This window comes from Mus caroli, chromosome 3, assembly GCF_900094665.2.
Source record: "Mus caroli chromosome 3, CAROLI_EIJ_v1.1, whole genome shotgun sequence".
NCBI lineage: Eukaryota > Metazoa > Chordata > Mammalia > Rodentia > Muridae > Mus > Mus caroli.
The window spans coordinates 99,916,001-99,932,383 of NC_034572.1; the positions used below are offsets into that span (position 1 = coordinate 99,916,001).

At 47.1% G+C, this 16,383-nt stretch overlaps 1 protein-coding gene across 10 annotated transcripts in view; it reads left to right on the forward strand.

Annotated features, from left to right (window-relative positions):
* The window catches only part of LOC110291040 (adenosine receptor A3), a 63,636-nt gene that overhangs the window by 27,173 nt on the left and 20,080 nt on the right, over positions 1-16,383 (forward strand). Inside the window, exon 1 of one of the 10 annotated variants that reach the window (XM_029475608.1) lies at positions 11,348-11,687. The exons of 8 other annotated variants lie outside the window; for them this stretch is intronic. Coding sequence is in view for 1 of the 2 variants with exons in the window: in XM_029475606.1 (XP_029331466.1) it covers positions 11,648-11,687 (40 nt within the window). In the remaining variant the exon portion in view is untranslated. Of the gene's footprint in view, positions 1-11,347; positions 11,688-16,383 lie in introns of those variants that run through there. One more of the 10 variants, XM_029475606.1, reaches the window with a different exon arrangement.

Consider the following 16,383-nt stretch of genomic DNA (forward strand, 5'->3'; position numbering starts at 1 on the left):
GCAGCCTTATTTATAATAGCCAGAAGCTGGAAAGAACCCAGATGTCCCTCAACAGAGGAATGAGTACAGAAAATGTGGTCCATTTACACAATGGAGTACTATTCAGCTATTAAAAACAATGAATTTATGAAATTCTTAGGCAAATGGATAGATCTGGAGGATATCATCCTGACTGAGGTAACCCAATCACAAAAGAACACACATGATATTCACTCACTGATAAGTGGATATTAGCCCAGAAACTTAGAATACCCAAGATACAATTTGCAAAACTCATGAAACTCAAGAAGAAGGAAGACCAAAGTGTGGGTACTTTGTTCCCTCTTAGAAGGGAGAACAAAATATCCACGAAAGGAGTTACAGAGACAAAGTTCGGAGCTGAGACAGAAGGAATGACCATCCAGAGACTGTCCCACCTGGGGATCCATCCCATATACAATCACTAAACCCAGACACTATTGCATATGCCAACAAGATTTTGCTGACAGGACCCTGATATAGCTGTTTTTTTGTGAGGCTATGCCAGTTCCTGGCAAATACAGAATTGGATGTTTACAGTCATCTATTGGATGGAAAACAGGGCCCCCAGTGAAGGAGCTAGAGAAAGTACCCAAGGAGCTAAAGGGGTCTGCAACCCTATAGGAGAAATAACAATATAACAATATGAACTAGCCGGACCCCCCACTCCCCCAGAGCTTAGGTCTCTAGTTGCGTATGTAGCAGAGGATGGCCTTGTAGGCCATCAATGGGAGGAGAGGCCCTTGGTCTTGAGAAGATTATATGCCTTAGTACAGGGGAATGCCAGGGCCAGGAAGTGGGAGTGGGTGGGTTGGGGAGTAGGGCAGGGGGAGGGTATGGGGGACTTTCGGAATAGCATTTGAAATGTAAATGATGAAAATATCTAATAAAAAACAACACAGTTTGTGAAAAAAAAAAAAAAAAAAAAGGAATGGTCCTTGTTTTCCAAGATGTTAACCTCCATAGTGATCCTTTTAAAAAAAAAAGTTGGATAGATGGATGCTCAGGCCAGATCTTAGGCACAAGGGACACGAGGCTGTAAATGACAGCTTAATACATTGAGGTATGAAGGTTGTGCTTTCTTTATTTAGGAACTAAAAGCATGGTTCCAGAGTAAACATTTAAGCCTTGGTTCAGATTCGGTTCTGCTGTGCCTGCCAGCCTTTGTGATCTTGGGAAAACAGCCTAACCTCTATAAAGTTCAGACTTTGTGTTCAAAGCAGCAAGCATTTTCCAACCAGTAGGGACTTTGCACCCCCACCCTGAAATATTTGGCAAGAGTTAGAGGCATTTTGGATTGCCATGATTTAGGGAGTAGGGACTGCTGTTGGTATTCAGTGGGTAGAAGGCATGGGTGATGCTAATATCCAGTAACATAGTAGTGCACAATAGACATCGACCCTCACAATGAGAAGTTACTTCGTCCAAACTGGCAGTGGAGTGAAAACCAAAAATTCCCTGGCTTAGGGGCAGTGCATTTAGAGTCTGACACAAGATTTGTAGGTGCCAAGTTAACAGTGCTGTCATCAGTAGATGATCTACTTAGTGTGGTTTGATTAAAAAACATAAAACAAACAAACAAACAAACAAACAAACAAACTGAAACAACCACACACACACAAACCAGCTTCTGAAAAAGGCTCACCCACCTCTTGGTAGAGCTCAGAAAATTCTCTATAAACAGTGGTAACTACAGCCCATCCAACTGTAGCCTGGGTCTAGCCAAAAGGTTTCAAGTGGAGGCTCTAGGGCCTGATATATATAATTTAACTCAGCCTGCTTGCCTGTAAAGTGGCCATCATAATACCTGTCTTGTAGGAAATACATTAAGGCACATGAAGGGCCAGTCTGCATAGCATAGCAAGCATTCCACTGATACTCACTATTCTTGCAGAGAAGTGGTTAGGGAGAATACTAGGAGGAGTGTTTTTAAGAAAACATTTGTTGGGCATGGTGGCACACGCCTTTAATCCCAGCACTTGGGAGGCAGAGGCAGGTGGATTTCTGAGTTCGAGGCCAGCCTGGTCTATAGAGTGAGTTCCAGGACAGCCAGGACTACACAGAGAAACCCTGTCTCGAAAAACAAAAACAAACAAATAAAGAAAACATTTGTTATTTACTTGTAGTTGTGTGTGTATAGGCATAGTTGTGCCACAGCAAATGTGTAATGGTTAGAGGACAACTTTCAGGGATCAGTTCTCTTCTACCACGGTGTGGGTTCTGGGGAGCAAACTCCACTTGTTAGGTTTGACAGTGAGTGCTGTTACTGCTGAGCCATCTTGTCAGCTCAGAAGAACACTAATTTCAACAAGAGCCTCTAAAGTATTTAATATAGAGTATGAAAGGGACTCCAACCAAATAAGCAGAGAATCCACCCAGCAGTAGAAACCATCAGAGGACCTGCAGGAAAGGAGCCAGGTGTTCATAAATGTCATCTCTACAACTTCTCACACCTCTCTGTATCTCTTTGAATCTCATTTGACAGTTGTGGAAATGGGCTCACAATAGTTAGTCACTTGCTGAAGATCACACAGCTGCAGAAGGGCAGAGCTGGGCTTTTGAATCCCCAGTGTGACTCCCTCTGGCCTGTGTTTTTGTGGGCTGAAATTCAGTAATGCTCAACTCAGGGCAGATATCCAGAACATTAACAGGGAAAGGAAGTGTGAAAGCCTAGCCTCTATCTGCTGGCAGCCTGGGTATGTGGAGAGGAGAGCAGAAGGCTGCTGACAGGGGCCTTTCTGCTTTACTGCAGCGATAGCTGCTGGGTCCAGTCAAGTCACCCTGCAATGTCAGGCAGCACAGAATCATCCAGAGAGAGAATCTCTTAGTGATGTATGAGACCTGCTGACCAAAGACAAGAAATATGGGCTCCTCCCCACCACAAGGGGAGATCTTTAGGATTCTTAACCTGTGGGACTCATCCACTTTGGGGTCCAATGACCCTTTCATAAGGGTTTCTTAAGACCATAGTAAATATCAGATGCTTGTATTACAATCCATAACTGAAGCAAACATACAGTTATAAATAGCAACAAGATAATTTCATGATGAGGGGAGGTCCGCACAACATGAGGAACTGTATTAAAGGGATACAGCATCAGGAAGGTTGAGAACCACTGTTCTAGAAGAGTCCTGAGACCTGAGACAATTCCTAGCAAGTACAGGGTGGTGTGTGTGTGTGTGTGTGTGTGTGTGTGTGTGTGTGTGGTGAGATAGAGCCACCATAACCTGAATAACGTAGGCTGTAAACTGGAGAACCACAGTAGCCTTCCCTTATGCAGCTCTATCGGAGAGAGAATGATGATGCTGGAAATAGTGTGGAGTCTTGAGGGCCTAACTGTGAAGAGACTGTCCCGGCAGCACTTGGGGTTGGTGCAGATGATAGTGTCTGTATCTCTGGTGTCCTGCAGAACCCCTTTGCCTCTCCTGGTCTTAGATAAATGCATCAGTTACTCTTCTCATCCTTTCAACACAATACCAGACAATAAAACTTAAAGACGCAAACAGTGGTTCTGACTCATGGTTTCGGGAGGGTTTCAGGCCAGTGCAGCAGGGAGGTTTTGGCAGGAGCAATGTTCTTTACAGTGAAGCAGTGACCCAGTGGGACCTGGCTGGTATAAACCTTTAAAGGGCCACCCACCCATGCTGACACATTTCCTGAAGCTAAACAGGCTTCTCCTACAGCCTACAAATTATCATCAAAAGCTGGGAAACCAGGGTTTAAAAGTTGAACTGGTCAGACCATAGTTCAAATTCAAACCATTATCAAAAGTGCCCTGCACTGTCCACAGTAGGACAGCATCTGGGTGACTCTCCCAGCTGCTTGCCCACCCCATCCTTCCACCTCTGGTTCTCACACGTTCCAGCTCTTCTTCTTGAGGCACAAAAATAATGGGGCTGGAAGCTGACTCAGGATGTTTGGGTCCCACATATACAGAAGCTGAGCAGGAAAAAAAAAAAAAACAGGCTATAAGACCTCAGTGTCAACATGGCCCGTGTGTTCTGTGAAAGGTCCTGCTCTGCCCTGGCCAGAAAAAAAAAAAAGAAAGAAAGAAAAAAGAAAAAGCACTAAAAGTTCACTAACCTGGTTGTTTAAATATAGGAAAGGAAACAGATGCTGGCTGGCGGAAGTGGGTTGGGGGTGGGGCTTGAAGCCTAACCTCTGCTGATTTGCTGTGGGACCTTTCTGTTGTTACCCTGGGCTATATCTCCCTCAGAGCTCCTCTTCATGATTGACAAGAGAGGGTTATTTTTAAGCTGATCTTTGTGACTTCCTTTTGGCTTGTGTCCTCTGCTTCCTTGGTAGTCCAATTCTGGCCCAGCCTGTCAGGCTGTGAGAGGTGAGAGTTGTCTTTCTATGGGCAAATGGCAAAGGCTGAGTGGAGAGCCCATGGGTGCCGACTCGGTCAGGCTGAACGCAACCCCACCCCCTCCCCGACTCGTGACAGGACAGTGTGGAGGACTCCCAGCTTCAGGCCTAAGGCTTAGTCTCAGAGTGTGTAGGTAGCACAGAGCATCCACCTCGGAATCCTCTGACCTGATCCGTAGTGTCCAGATAAATACAGGGATGCCACTGTGTCCTCAAATGGTCTGTCCTCCGAGAGGCTCCCCTTTCTGGAACCAGGCTGGGCTGCCCTCTGTGGTCTCCAAGGACTATAGTCCTCTGGTCTCTCTGAGTTCCTGGGGAGGATAGGATGTCTGGCTAGGTGCACCCCAGCACCCTCAGACTGTGTGGCTGATGAATCAGCAACCTGTCCCAGTCTTTTCACCGTACATATCAAAGGAGGCCAGTGGAGATCACGGTAGCTCCAGGGGGTGGGGGACGGCCTCCTCCGAGTTCCTGTTGATCCCTCTCACTTCCTCTTGCCTTCAGTATATGGTGGAGGCCCTGAAGTGCAGCTGGTGCCCAATGGCTGCCTGCGATAATGCATGTCTGTGGCTTCTCGTTCAACCGCTGGTTACCTCCCGGAAGGGCCCTCCTTAGTCTTCTCTGGAGATGGCTATGGTCCCCAGCACCGATCAGGGATCACACAGAGCCACACCCTCTTCTGATTTCAAAGATCTCTCCCTCTCCCTCTCCCTCTCCCTCTTCCTCTCCCTCTCTCTTCATACATGCAGGCTGAAGCCTGGGAAGGAATAGTTTAGAAATTAGTACTTCCTTGCCAAGGCCCAAGAGAACACAGCTTAGGTCTCACAGCAGGTAGAAGTCTTGGTTGAGTAGCCCCTGTGAAGTCAGGCAAAATAAGCTAGTTTGTGTCTTTCCACGGTAACCCCCATGTGACCCTTAGAACATTCTTTCCACTTCAGAGTCCATGTCAAGAAATAGTTTGGTTTTTTGAGATTTCCCCCTGCAGACGAAGAGCTGGCTCTGCACGACCTTTCTGTGGAGCCCAAGCTTCTGACGCTCAACCAGAAGTGAAGAAAATCCAGCTCTCAAAGCCGCAGCTGGATTGTTGATCCGCCTCAGGCCTTGTGTCACCTGACTCCAGCAGCTGCTAGCCAAGCCTCTGGCGATCTACTTAGCCTTTCAGGAAGGTGATGTGGTGTTGTAAGTGTGCGTGACCTCCTACCTGCGCCCTCCCTGACTTGCTGTGGGTGGGGCAGTTACCGCACCTGCTTCCTCTTTGGGTCTGTGAAATGAGAGCCACTTCAGCTTTGCCACATCCAACATCTAAATGGTATTTAGGGGAACGACAGCATAGCTTCTTTGACTTGGTTAGGGCCAGGCAAGGAGTTCTTCTTTAAGTGGAAGGTGAGGAGGGTCATGAAGTAACCCTTTAAAAATGTTTATTAATTCTTTGAGGATCACACACACTTACACTCACATACACATACACACACTCACATAGTCACATACCCTCACGGACACATACACACAGAAACTCATATACTCATACAGTCACATACATTCACATACGCCCTTACACATAACATATTTGATCATGTTCACTCCCTACTCCTCCCCTAACTCCTCCCAAGTGTACGCCCACCCCCCAACCCCTCCTAATTTCATGTCCTTTAAAAATTATTTTTATAACCCGTTCTCGATGTCCACAGATTAGCGGGTGTGGATCCACCCACTGTAGTGTGGTTGACCTTCCAGGGGCCATGCCCTTAAAGGAAACTGACTTTCCCTCTCCCAGAAGGACACGCCCCCTGCTTGGACATAAGTTTCTGGAGCAACCTTCCCTTAGGCTGACCTTCCGGCAGTTCCTTGGAGCCCCACCCAGCCAGCAGCTGCCCTCGCCTCCTGCAGATGTTTCCAGTTTGCAGATTGCTTGGGGTTCTCGTCGGTCATTCGTTCCATTTGCTCAGAAACAACAGCCAGCATTCTTGTCGGGAAGTGAGAGAGTGCCAACCTCAGGATGACACAAAAGGCCCCAGTCACGGGAACTAGATAGAGATGGGGTGGGGGCTGGAAAGGACCAGAGACCATCTGCAGTGACCTAGACTTCTGCTGGCCTCTGCTGCAGCCGTGGCCACTGAAACAACATCTATCTGGCTTCCATCTGACAGGGCCCAGAGTGGGTCAGTTGAGTCATCCTGGAGGGTTCAGATCAGAAAGAGCCATTCTCCTGGAGGCCTGGGAGTGACTGGAGAGTCATTCTGGTTCCTTGGCCCTTCACAGTCAGGATCTATTCCAGGGTTAATGAAAGGTTAGAGGGTATTTGGTATTCAGGATCAAGTGCAGACACAAATGAATAGGCTGCGTATTAAATCGTAAATTGTGTGCCGTGCGTTTCATGTCTGTCAAGCAGCTGTTTTGGCAGGAGGTGACCATAATATTCATCAACCTTCACACCCTGCCCAGAAGGTGGCCTTTTTATAGCCTTGAAAAGTGCCAAGCGCTCTGCCAGGCCCTCCAGAATGAGTGACAGGTAAGACACAGAAACTGTGATTATGGCTTTGAATAGGGCGGGCTCTTGAGATAGCCAGGCTTCACCTGCAGCAACTGAGAGGCCCCTGTGTCTGCGGGTGCTCCATCCTGCCTGTCTAGGAACTGCTTGCAGTCGGACCCCCCAGGCTGGCCTCTGCCTGGGCTCACGAAGGGGGGCGGTCTCATGGCTGAACCCTGGCACAAGCTTCTTCATGCGGTCAAGCCACTCACTTCCTGGCAAGTAGAAAAGATAGGAGAAGACGTCATCACCGTCCTGCCATCGCCTTCCTGCCATCGCCTTTGGGTGAGTCCAATTTCTGAAGCTCAGAAAACCAACAGAGGATTTGGAGCAAAAAGCTTCTTCAACAAAAGAGGAGAGAAAGGTGCCAAGGAAAGCCAAATCTAGACCATTCCAACCGCAGGGGCACAGCAAGCCTGCAGTTCACGGTTCACAGAGGGTCTGTGGGTATAGAGATGCTTCCTGTTGGTTCAGTAACCACCAAGCACCTCATGAGGAGTCACTGGCCCGGTGCCCATGAGGCCCACAGGAAGAGCATGGGTGCAGGACTCTTAAGAGTGGTCCAGACCCTGCCCCAGATGTTGGATGTTTTTTACTTCTTTCAGGTCCCAGAGAATAATCTTCCTCCTTCACCAAAGAGGAATTAAAGACATGGGAGATTGGGCAATGTGGCCAAGGTTATCCACTTAGAAACAAAGCTCACAAAGCAAGAAGGACGTGGCATGTTCAACGTCTGAGTCACTCGCTGGCAGCCAGCCCATTTTGATTTCTTCTCTGGGGCTGGGCCTCAGGGCATAAATGCAGTGGGACAGGCCTGACACCTGGAGGCAGAAGCCCTTGTGTGTACATGGAGTGGGACAGGCGGTGGCTGGCTGCGGGAATCTCACCAAGGCTGAGGACTCTGGCACAGGCTTGAGTGCTGAAGGTCTGGAAGGTACTGCCAATAAGAGGTGATATGACTGGCTGGCACATCAACCTGGATAGACAGGGCAAGGAGACTGGCCATGACACACACATGCAGTGGATCACTGTCTGGTTGGGTGGTCCTAGGGTGTTCATCTGCGGGTTCAGCAAGGTGGGCACCAGAATAAACAAGGAGCTAAATGTTCTGGCTAGTCGGTTTTGACCTCGAACCAGCCACTTCGGGCACCAGTTTCCTCTCATGTTCAATTCCACTTCTAGCACACTTGTGCTCTAAAATCTCACTGTGAATGTTGATTTGGGACAAGAAAAGTGATGAGTGTAACACCAGGAACAGTTCTAAGCCCTACAGAAAAAGCAAGAAGACGAGAGAACAGGACCAAGAACAAATGACAGAGCTCTGATCATGGAACACAGAAAACAGGATGCCCACGGCATCAGATTAGACAAATCACACTGAAGAGAGAATGGACGTGTGGTGGTAAACAAACATAGAGAAGCCACAAACTGTTTTGTAAGGCATTCTCTCTAAGGGCCTCTTAACCAGACTGAGTCAGTAACATAACCCTAAGGGACTGCAGGGAAAAGATGCAACAAAGAAACAAAAATTGGCCCTCTTGTTCCTCTCAGCTTCTGCCCCACACAGTGACATGGTTAGCGCGCTCTTGGGCTAGGGTGGGATGTGTGTGGGGGTAGGGTGGGGACAGACCTAGGAATAATATATGCATTCAGCTCCAACATAAAACAGGTCTCCCATGTTGCCAGGTGTTATAAGAGGCTCCTGGAGGTCCAAAGTTGAATAGGAATTGGGAGAAACAGTTTAACTCCAAAGGAGCATAAAAGTGCTCAAAGAGAGGATAGCATAAGCTGAAATGGAATCTGTTGTGAGGGACAGGCCACTGGCTACCCACCAGCGCCTTTGATCCTTCCTGGGAGTTGATTGTACATACAATGGTGAGTGAGTTCTGCCTGTGCCGTGGGTGGTGCCATCCCGGATACTTCTGGGCATCAGTGCCCCAAGCTCTGTTATTGAGTCCTCTCCAAGATACTCAATTAAAATGACAGCTTTTCCATGTTTTGTTTCTTGTTTCTTGAGACAGGGTCTCAAGTTGTAACCTTGGCAGTCCTCTCTGGCTTTGAATTCACAGAGATCAAGCTGCCCCAGCCTCCCAACTTCTGGGATTCCAAGCATGCATCTGGCTGGGTATTTTAGAATTTCACAAATCCCTATGGGTGAATGGGAAGCAGCACCAATGTTCCTTCTATGTGCTCGTTATTTGCGACTTGCAGTCTTCCCAAAAGCATGTGCTCATGATAAAAGAACAGAGCATAACAACTAAGACACCAGGAGCCAGGGCTGGAGATGTCACTCAGTGGTTAAGAGCATTTGCCACGGCCTGGAGAGATGGCTCAGAGGCTAAGAGCACTGACTCCTCTACCAGAGGTCCTCAGTTCTATTCCCAGCAACCACATGGTGGCTCACAACCATCTGTAATGGGATCCAGTGCCCTCTTCTGGTGTGTCTGAAGACAAAAGCAGTGTACTTACATATAATAATAAATAAATCTTTAAAACAAACAAACAAACAAGAGTGATTGCCACTTGGGATGGTTTGACTAAAAATGGCCCCCTTAGGCTCATAGGGGAGTTGCAGGATTTGGAGGTGTGGCCTTGTTGGAGTAGGTGTGGCCTTGTTGAAGGAACTGTGTCACTAGTGGGTGGGCTTTGAGATCTCAGAAGCTCAAGCCAGGTTTAGTGGCTCATGGTCTCTTCCTGCTGCCTGCTGATCTAGATGTAGAATTCTCAGTTACTGCTCCAGCACCATGTCTGTCTACACACCACCATGCTTCCTACCATGATGGTAATGGATAAAAACCTCTGAACTGTAAGCCAGCCCAGTAAAATGTTTTCCTTATAAGAGTTGCTTATAAGGCTGGTAAGATGGCTCAGAGGGTAAGAGCACTGACTGCTCTTCGGAAGGTCCTGAGTTCAAATCCCAACAACCACATGGTGGCTCACAACTATCTGTAATGGGATCTGATGCCCTCTTCTGGTGTGTCTGAAGACAGCTGCAGTGTACTTATGTATAATAATAAATAAATCTTTGGGCTGGAGCAAGCAGGGACTGAGTGATCAAAGTTGACTGGAGCAAGCAGAGGTCCTAAAAGTTCAATTCCCAACAACCACATGAAGACTCACAGCGCTCTGTAAAGCTACAGTGTACTCACAAATATAAAATAAATTAATACATTTTTAAAAAAACAAAGAGTTACCGTGGTCATGGTGTCTCTTCACAGCAATAGGAATGCTGAGACACTACTCTCTGAGAGGACCTGATGTCAGTTACCAACACTCACACCAGGTGGTTCTGAGTGCCTTGTAACTCCAGCTGCAAGTGATGATGACTTCTGGTCTCTATACCACCTTCACACAAGTGTGTGCACACACATAAAAATAAAAAAATAATTTTAAAAAGGACACTAGAAGCCTGAAGTTGAGACAATGCGTGCAGCTTTTCTAGAAAGTCTTTTTTTGCTGAGACAAGCCTGGCTTGCGCTGACCCACTCTGAGTTCCTGGCTGCCCACTGCAGAAACAACCTACACCACTAAGCTAATGACCAGAGCAGGAGAGGTATTAAGAAAAGCAACAGCCTTCCTAGAACTAACCTCCCCGGGGAAATAGGTCTCTTCAACCTTCTGTATAAGTAATAACAATATAGTATCTTTAATCATGATGAAATGCTGGGACAGACTCTGTATAATAATAGCTTTAATGAAAAGCCGAGGGAAATAAAGTTATTGGGGGGAACCCTTCAGCAGGAAGTAAAGTGATGTGGTTTCCTGATGCTGTCTGACCATGGACTAGATGCAGGGGTGTGGGATGGAGAGGGTTGAGGGAGGCTTGGCAGGCTGCCCTCCATTACCCCATAGCCTAATAGGAGGAACCAGAAACCAGAAAACTGGCAAAAAAAGAAAGAAAAAGAATCCTGTTCTCAGTAGTTCTCAGTAGCTGGCCCAACCCATGGATCATGCACACCCTTCCACACTGAAGCATTTCTGCCCAAGAGCAGTTTAGGTTTGGTATAATTGATGTTGGCCCATTCTTGTGTGATTCACTGGAAAGGGCTAAGATAGTTGACTCAGATTCTGGCCTTTTCCCATCGTAGTTGACTGTAACTGTCCTCTCTCCCTCCCTTCCTCCATTCTTTAAGTTACCTTTGTTCAAGATTTTGTCAAAGAAATTTGAGAAGTAACTAATGCAGGTTCAGATCCCAGCTCCGCCACTTGCTCCCTGAAAGCCACCTCGCACCAGGCTGTGGTTTCCTCGCCAGTGAAATGAGTTAGCAGCACTTACGATTAAGTTTGGCCCACAATTATAAGTGACAAGTATAAAACGCCAAGCAAGGAGCCTGGGCCATGTCACTTAGCACCCTGTCAATGGCAGGGTTCACACACTCGTGATAGAAGGACCTTGTGGAGTAAGAGGAGAAGACGTGTTGTGTCATCGGAGGGGTAGAGGTTGCTGGTTTCTTGCTCTATCCAGGAGAATGTGCCCAATTCATGTAAGGGTAGGGTGGGTTGAGAAGAAGCAGACCAAGGCACAGCCCCACTATACACATCTATGACTGGCGGTGCTCTATCCCGGGTTCGTTCCTGCACGTGCTAGTTAGTGCTTACGTAAAAGTCACTGAAAATGACATCAGGACTCACAGTTGACCTGTGTGGAATCAGAGATTAACTTCAGAGACTTCGGGAGTCCCCTACTTGAGTGAAAAAATACCAGGGTGGGTAATTGGAGGCCTGAGGCTGGAATGAGGAGGCTGCGATATGAAGAGGCTCAAGGACGTTTGGGTAAGTTATGGGCTTTGAAAAGGTCAGGACAGTGACCAGAGGGCCCTGTGCCCACAGGAGGATGGGTTGGGGATTGGAGGATATGGGGGAAGGACCAACAATGCACAACCCGGTGAGATCTACTTACGGCAGACATCACACGGTAGCAGATCCCTCCTGAATCCACCCCGTCCTTCAGTCAGGAGACCAGACTGGACTGGTCTCCATTGTAGAACATGCTCTTTAGCAGAACAGACTTAAGCAGATTCCTTCTCTATTTGCTGAGAGTAATCGTTCCCGCTTTGTGGAGCAAAATGCAAAACTTTTTTGTTAGGCTGTTCATGCTGCTTACCAGCCTTCTTGAGTCCAGAGGATCAGAATATTATGTGGGACTAGATTGGACTGACCATAGGCAGCCTACCTACCCTCCTTGCTCCTGGTCTCCCTTGCAAAGTCCGAGGTTGTTGGCTGAGGCCAGTTTTGAGCCCTCCCCATTTTCTTTCTCGTTAGCGGCAGCTTGTGTTTCAGAGGACGGTGGAAATGTGCTGCCACCTGGTGGCCACATCTGAACATAGCCTCTTAGCCAGACCTCAACTACTCAAAACACAAGCTGACACAGGTAGTTGAAAGTCGTATTTTGAGAGCCTATAATCTGGAAGAGTATTAGGGATAGCTGAATCCTCTAGCCCTTCCTCATAACACGGCCCATTAATAAAATTCCCTTTAACACAATACAAATGTTGTGGCGACCCCTCCCAACCATAAATTTATTTTCATTGCTACTTCATAACTTTAATTTTGCTAGTTATAAATCATATTGCTACTGTTATGTATCATATGTTTATGTACCATATGTATGTTTTTATAAATCATAGGGTATGTATCATATGTATGTTTTCTGGTGGCCTTAGGTGACCCCTGTGAAGGCGTCATCTGTGGTTAGCGACCCACAGGCCTAGAACTGCTGCACTAGACTTTCTCTTGGGCTTAGAGGCCTGGCTCACTTGGGCGTGGTTGAATCATGGTAGCTAAGGTTTGGGCACCTAGTCACAAGCAGTTCCCTTTCCCTGAGCAGGAGTTCCTGTAACCCAAGTTACAGGAACTGGGGTTTGGGGTCTTTTTCCATCCTTTTCATTTTTACTGATACTCACTTTAGAGAACTCTTCGCGTTCAGAGTCCCAGGCCCTGTAAGTTGAAAGGGTCTCAGCCCAGCCCTAAGAAGAGCAGTGAGTTTGGGGAAGTCTTAGGGTCTTACCGGTACTTTGACATTGAGTGGGGAAGGAGCATATAAAAACGGGGGCAAGGAGAAGACACCCTCAAAGATGACTCTGAGCACTGGCTGTCTCTAAGGCCCCACTGTTCGCTGGCACATAGTGAGGTCTGTAGAAGCATATGGCTTTGAGGGGAAGTGGTCATGGCTTCAAGAGGAAGTGAGTAGACATAGGTCTATGCAAGTATGCCCACAGCATCGTGTCAGTTCTGAGCAGCCAAGCAGCAGTTTCCACCTCCCAGCTGCCTAACATCCTGTCTTGGCTGCGGCTTGGGCAATTCTGGGTTCTGGAACCCCAACCTTGGTCTCCTGCTAATATACTTTTCTGTCAAAGACTGGCAGTTGAGGTTATCTAGGCTTTTCTGAGAAGATGCAAAAGAGCCTATGTGTGTCCTCTCTCTGATCAGCCTTTTCAGGATGCTATGCAGCCAATAGCTGAGCTATGCTGTGCTGCTCCAGGCTAGAGCTTGGGAGGCCTTTTCCTGGACTCGGGTCACTTTGTCAGACTGGTAACTCCTCAGAGTCCATCCTTGTCTCCCTTGTAGAAATCAGGCTCTGCCGGTAGAAGTGAAATCCATGGTGCCCCTCCTCTCAGATGGAAAAAAATGGCAGGGAAATCTGAGCTTATCTTCAATTCACTATTAAAAACTTTCTTAAATAGACCTTTTTTTTTTCTCCCCCACTCTGGTCCTATAAATGGTCTTCTGTGAGATCCAAAATGTCACCAGTGGCCTGCTTATGTGGCCCTTTCTCTGGTCCTACCATCTCTTCCTACCTCAGAGCAGACACTGAATCTACTTCATACATATGCTTTAGTGTCACAATCTTGTTGGCCTAAACATCACATTTTACAGTATTAATTTCTTCCTAATATTGATCACATAGTGACATCAAACAGAGGGGCTCCGTGTACTTGTGACAGTACAAGTACATATTGTGGTTCATCATTTCTAAGGGCTACCGTTCAGAAACAGGGCTTTGCTAGCCATACGGGTTTGAATGTCAGTTTGTCACTTCCTAACTGTGCTGTCATGGCCAATTTATTTACCCTTTGGCGCCTCGCCTCTGCTTGCTTATCATTAACAAGCACTGTCATTTTCTCCGGAAGACATTGGATGAGACCACAAATAATAAAATGTTATTTTGTTATAAAACTCCAGGACACCCTGGTGTCCTGGAGAGTACCTAACAGGTCCTAGTTGAGGGTTTCTGTCGTTGTGTACCCAGTGCCAGGTTTCTGTCACCTGGCATGCTAAGAAGCACCTCTAGTCATTCATTGAGCAATAGTATACTGCTGGTCAGCCAGGCAACATGGTGTAAAGATGAAAAGTTCTGGTTTGGTCTCCGGGAACTGCAGGCCTAAAGAGTCTGGGTAGGAGGCTGTTAGGGTGGCATGAGGGAGAGGTGGTGTCTTAGTTAGGGTTTTATTGCTGGGAACAGACACTATGACCAAGGCAAGTCTTATAAAAGACAACATTTAATTGAGGCTGGCTTCCAGGTTCAGAGGTTCAGTCCATTATCAAGGTGGGAACATGGCAGCATCCAGGCAGGCATGGTACAAGAGAAGCTAAGAGTTCTATATCTTCATCTGAAGGTTTCTAGCAGAATATTGGCTTCCAGGGAGTAAGGATGAGGGTCTTAAAGCCCACACTCACCGTGACATACCTATTCCAAAAGGGCCACACCTTCTAATAGTGCCACTCCCTGGGCCAAGCATATCCAAACCATCACAGGTGGTATAGGAAGTTTTCTTCAAGGTCCTATTAGAGATCTGCCTTGAAGGGAGTCTTTTTATTTTCTAGGTGGGGGCAAGGAAGAGATCCTGCTAGACCTAGTGAGTGTGCACAGGCGAAGAAGTGAAAGGGAATTTCGAAGCCAGGAATTGCTGGGAGCTGAGGGCTTATGGCTTCTGTAAAAGAAGCAGACGGCAGGAGCCTGAACGGGCTCAAACCCCACTAACCTGGGAATTATAACGAAAGTTATTATCAGGAACCAGGACCCGGTAACAGAAGATGTGAGAGACTGGGTCCATGGGTACCAGTGAGGTAACAGGTGTGTGAGGTGGCTGTCTATCCTGGCCTCTCTGCCCCCTTTCCTGGATAGCCTTTTGGATTTCAATCCCCAGTGAACAGATATTTAGCACGGTCATAAGACAAGCTAGTGAGGGAATGTGGAAACCTCTCTCCCACCCTTCAAACTCGCCCTTGAGCACTGGCGCTCTCTGTTTATTCAGAAAACAAAAAAGAGCGGACATTTCTCCTTCGAAGAAAAGAAGCTCCCAAGGCGTCGCAGAAACCTCTGGGAGTGACCTAATCCTGGGTGGGAAGCCGTGGTGGTTATGTTCCTCTGCTCTTTATAGCTGAGCCATCTCTTCAGCCTGTCCACCTTGCTTTTCAATGTAACAGAACATGGACCGTCATCTTGTTTCTGTTGTTGTTAATGTAGGAGCTGCGCATTTCCTGACCAACAAGCCTTAAATAGAAGAAAGCTTGGTCTCCTGTCCTGCCTCTCTGTCTGTGGCAAATGATGGAGATTTTTATAGGAACTAACAAAGCGAGATTCCAATTGCTTTTTGTTAAGGAAGACTCTTTCTTGCCTCTTGGTAGAAATTGCTTTCTGTAACTTCCCCTCTGAAGAGGACAGAAAGAAGGCAGTTACAGCAGAAGTAAGAGGAAAGGCCACTCGGGAGGCTGATGAAACGTAAAACAACAAACAAACAAAACCAAAACCAAAACCAAAACAAAACACCCCACTTAAACACCAGGGCTGGAGAGAAGACTCAGTGGTTAAGTGTGCCTGCTGCTCTTGCAGAGGAGGACCTCTATTGGCACCTGTACACAAATGTGCATATACATGGACACCATACACATCAACACACCACACACACACACACACACACACTCACGCATGCACGCGCACGTGCATGCGTGAGTGTGTGTGTAAAAATTGTTTTCAGTTTTGTCCCTGACTGTCCTGAATTTTTTAGGTAGATCTGAGTGCCCTTAAACTCACGAAGATCTGCCTGCCTCTTTCTCCCCAGTCCTGGGATTAAAGTGTGCATCACAATTTTCCCTATCACAAGATCTTTGTGTTAAGCAGGCTGAGGGTGGAAATATTACATGATTAGTGTTTCCACCTCTTCTACCCAATTCTACCCACAGTTCATCTGGTCCCTGAATGATCTTTAATTTCTCCCCACCACGTGTGTGTGTGTGTGTGTGTGTGTGTGTGTGTGTGTGTGTGTGTGTGTGTTGTATCAGTTGTGGTGGGGGCAGTACTCAGACCTTGATGCCAGCCAATCATTCTACTTCTGAAATATATCTTTGGCTCCCCACATCCTGACTTTTGAGTGTTCTTCCTTCCTTCCTTCCTTCCTTCCTTCCTTCCTTCCTTCCTTCCTTCCTTCCTTCCTTTCTTTCTTTCTTTCTTTCTTTCTTTCTTTCTTTC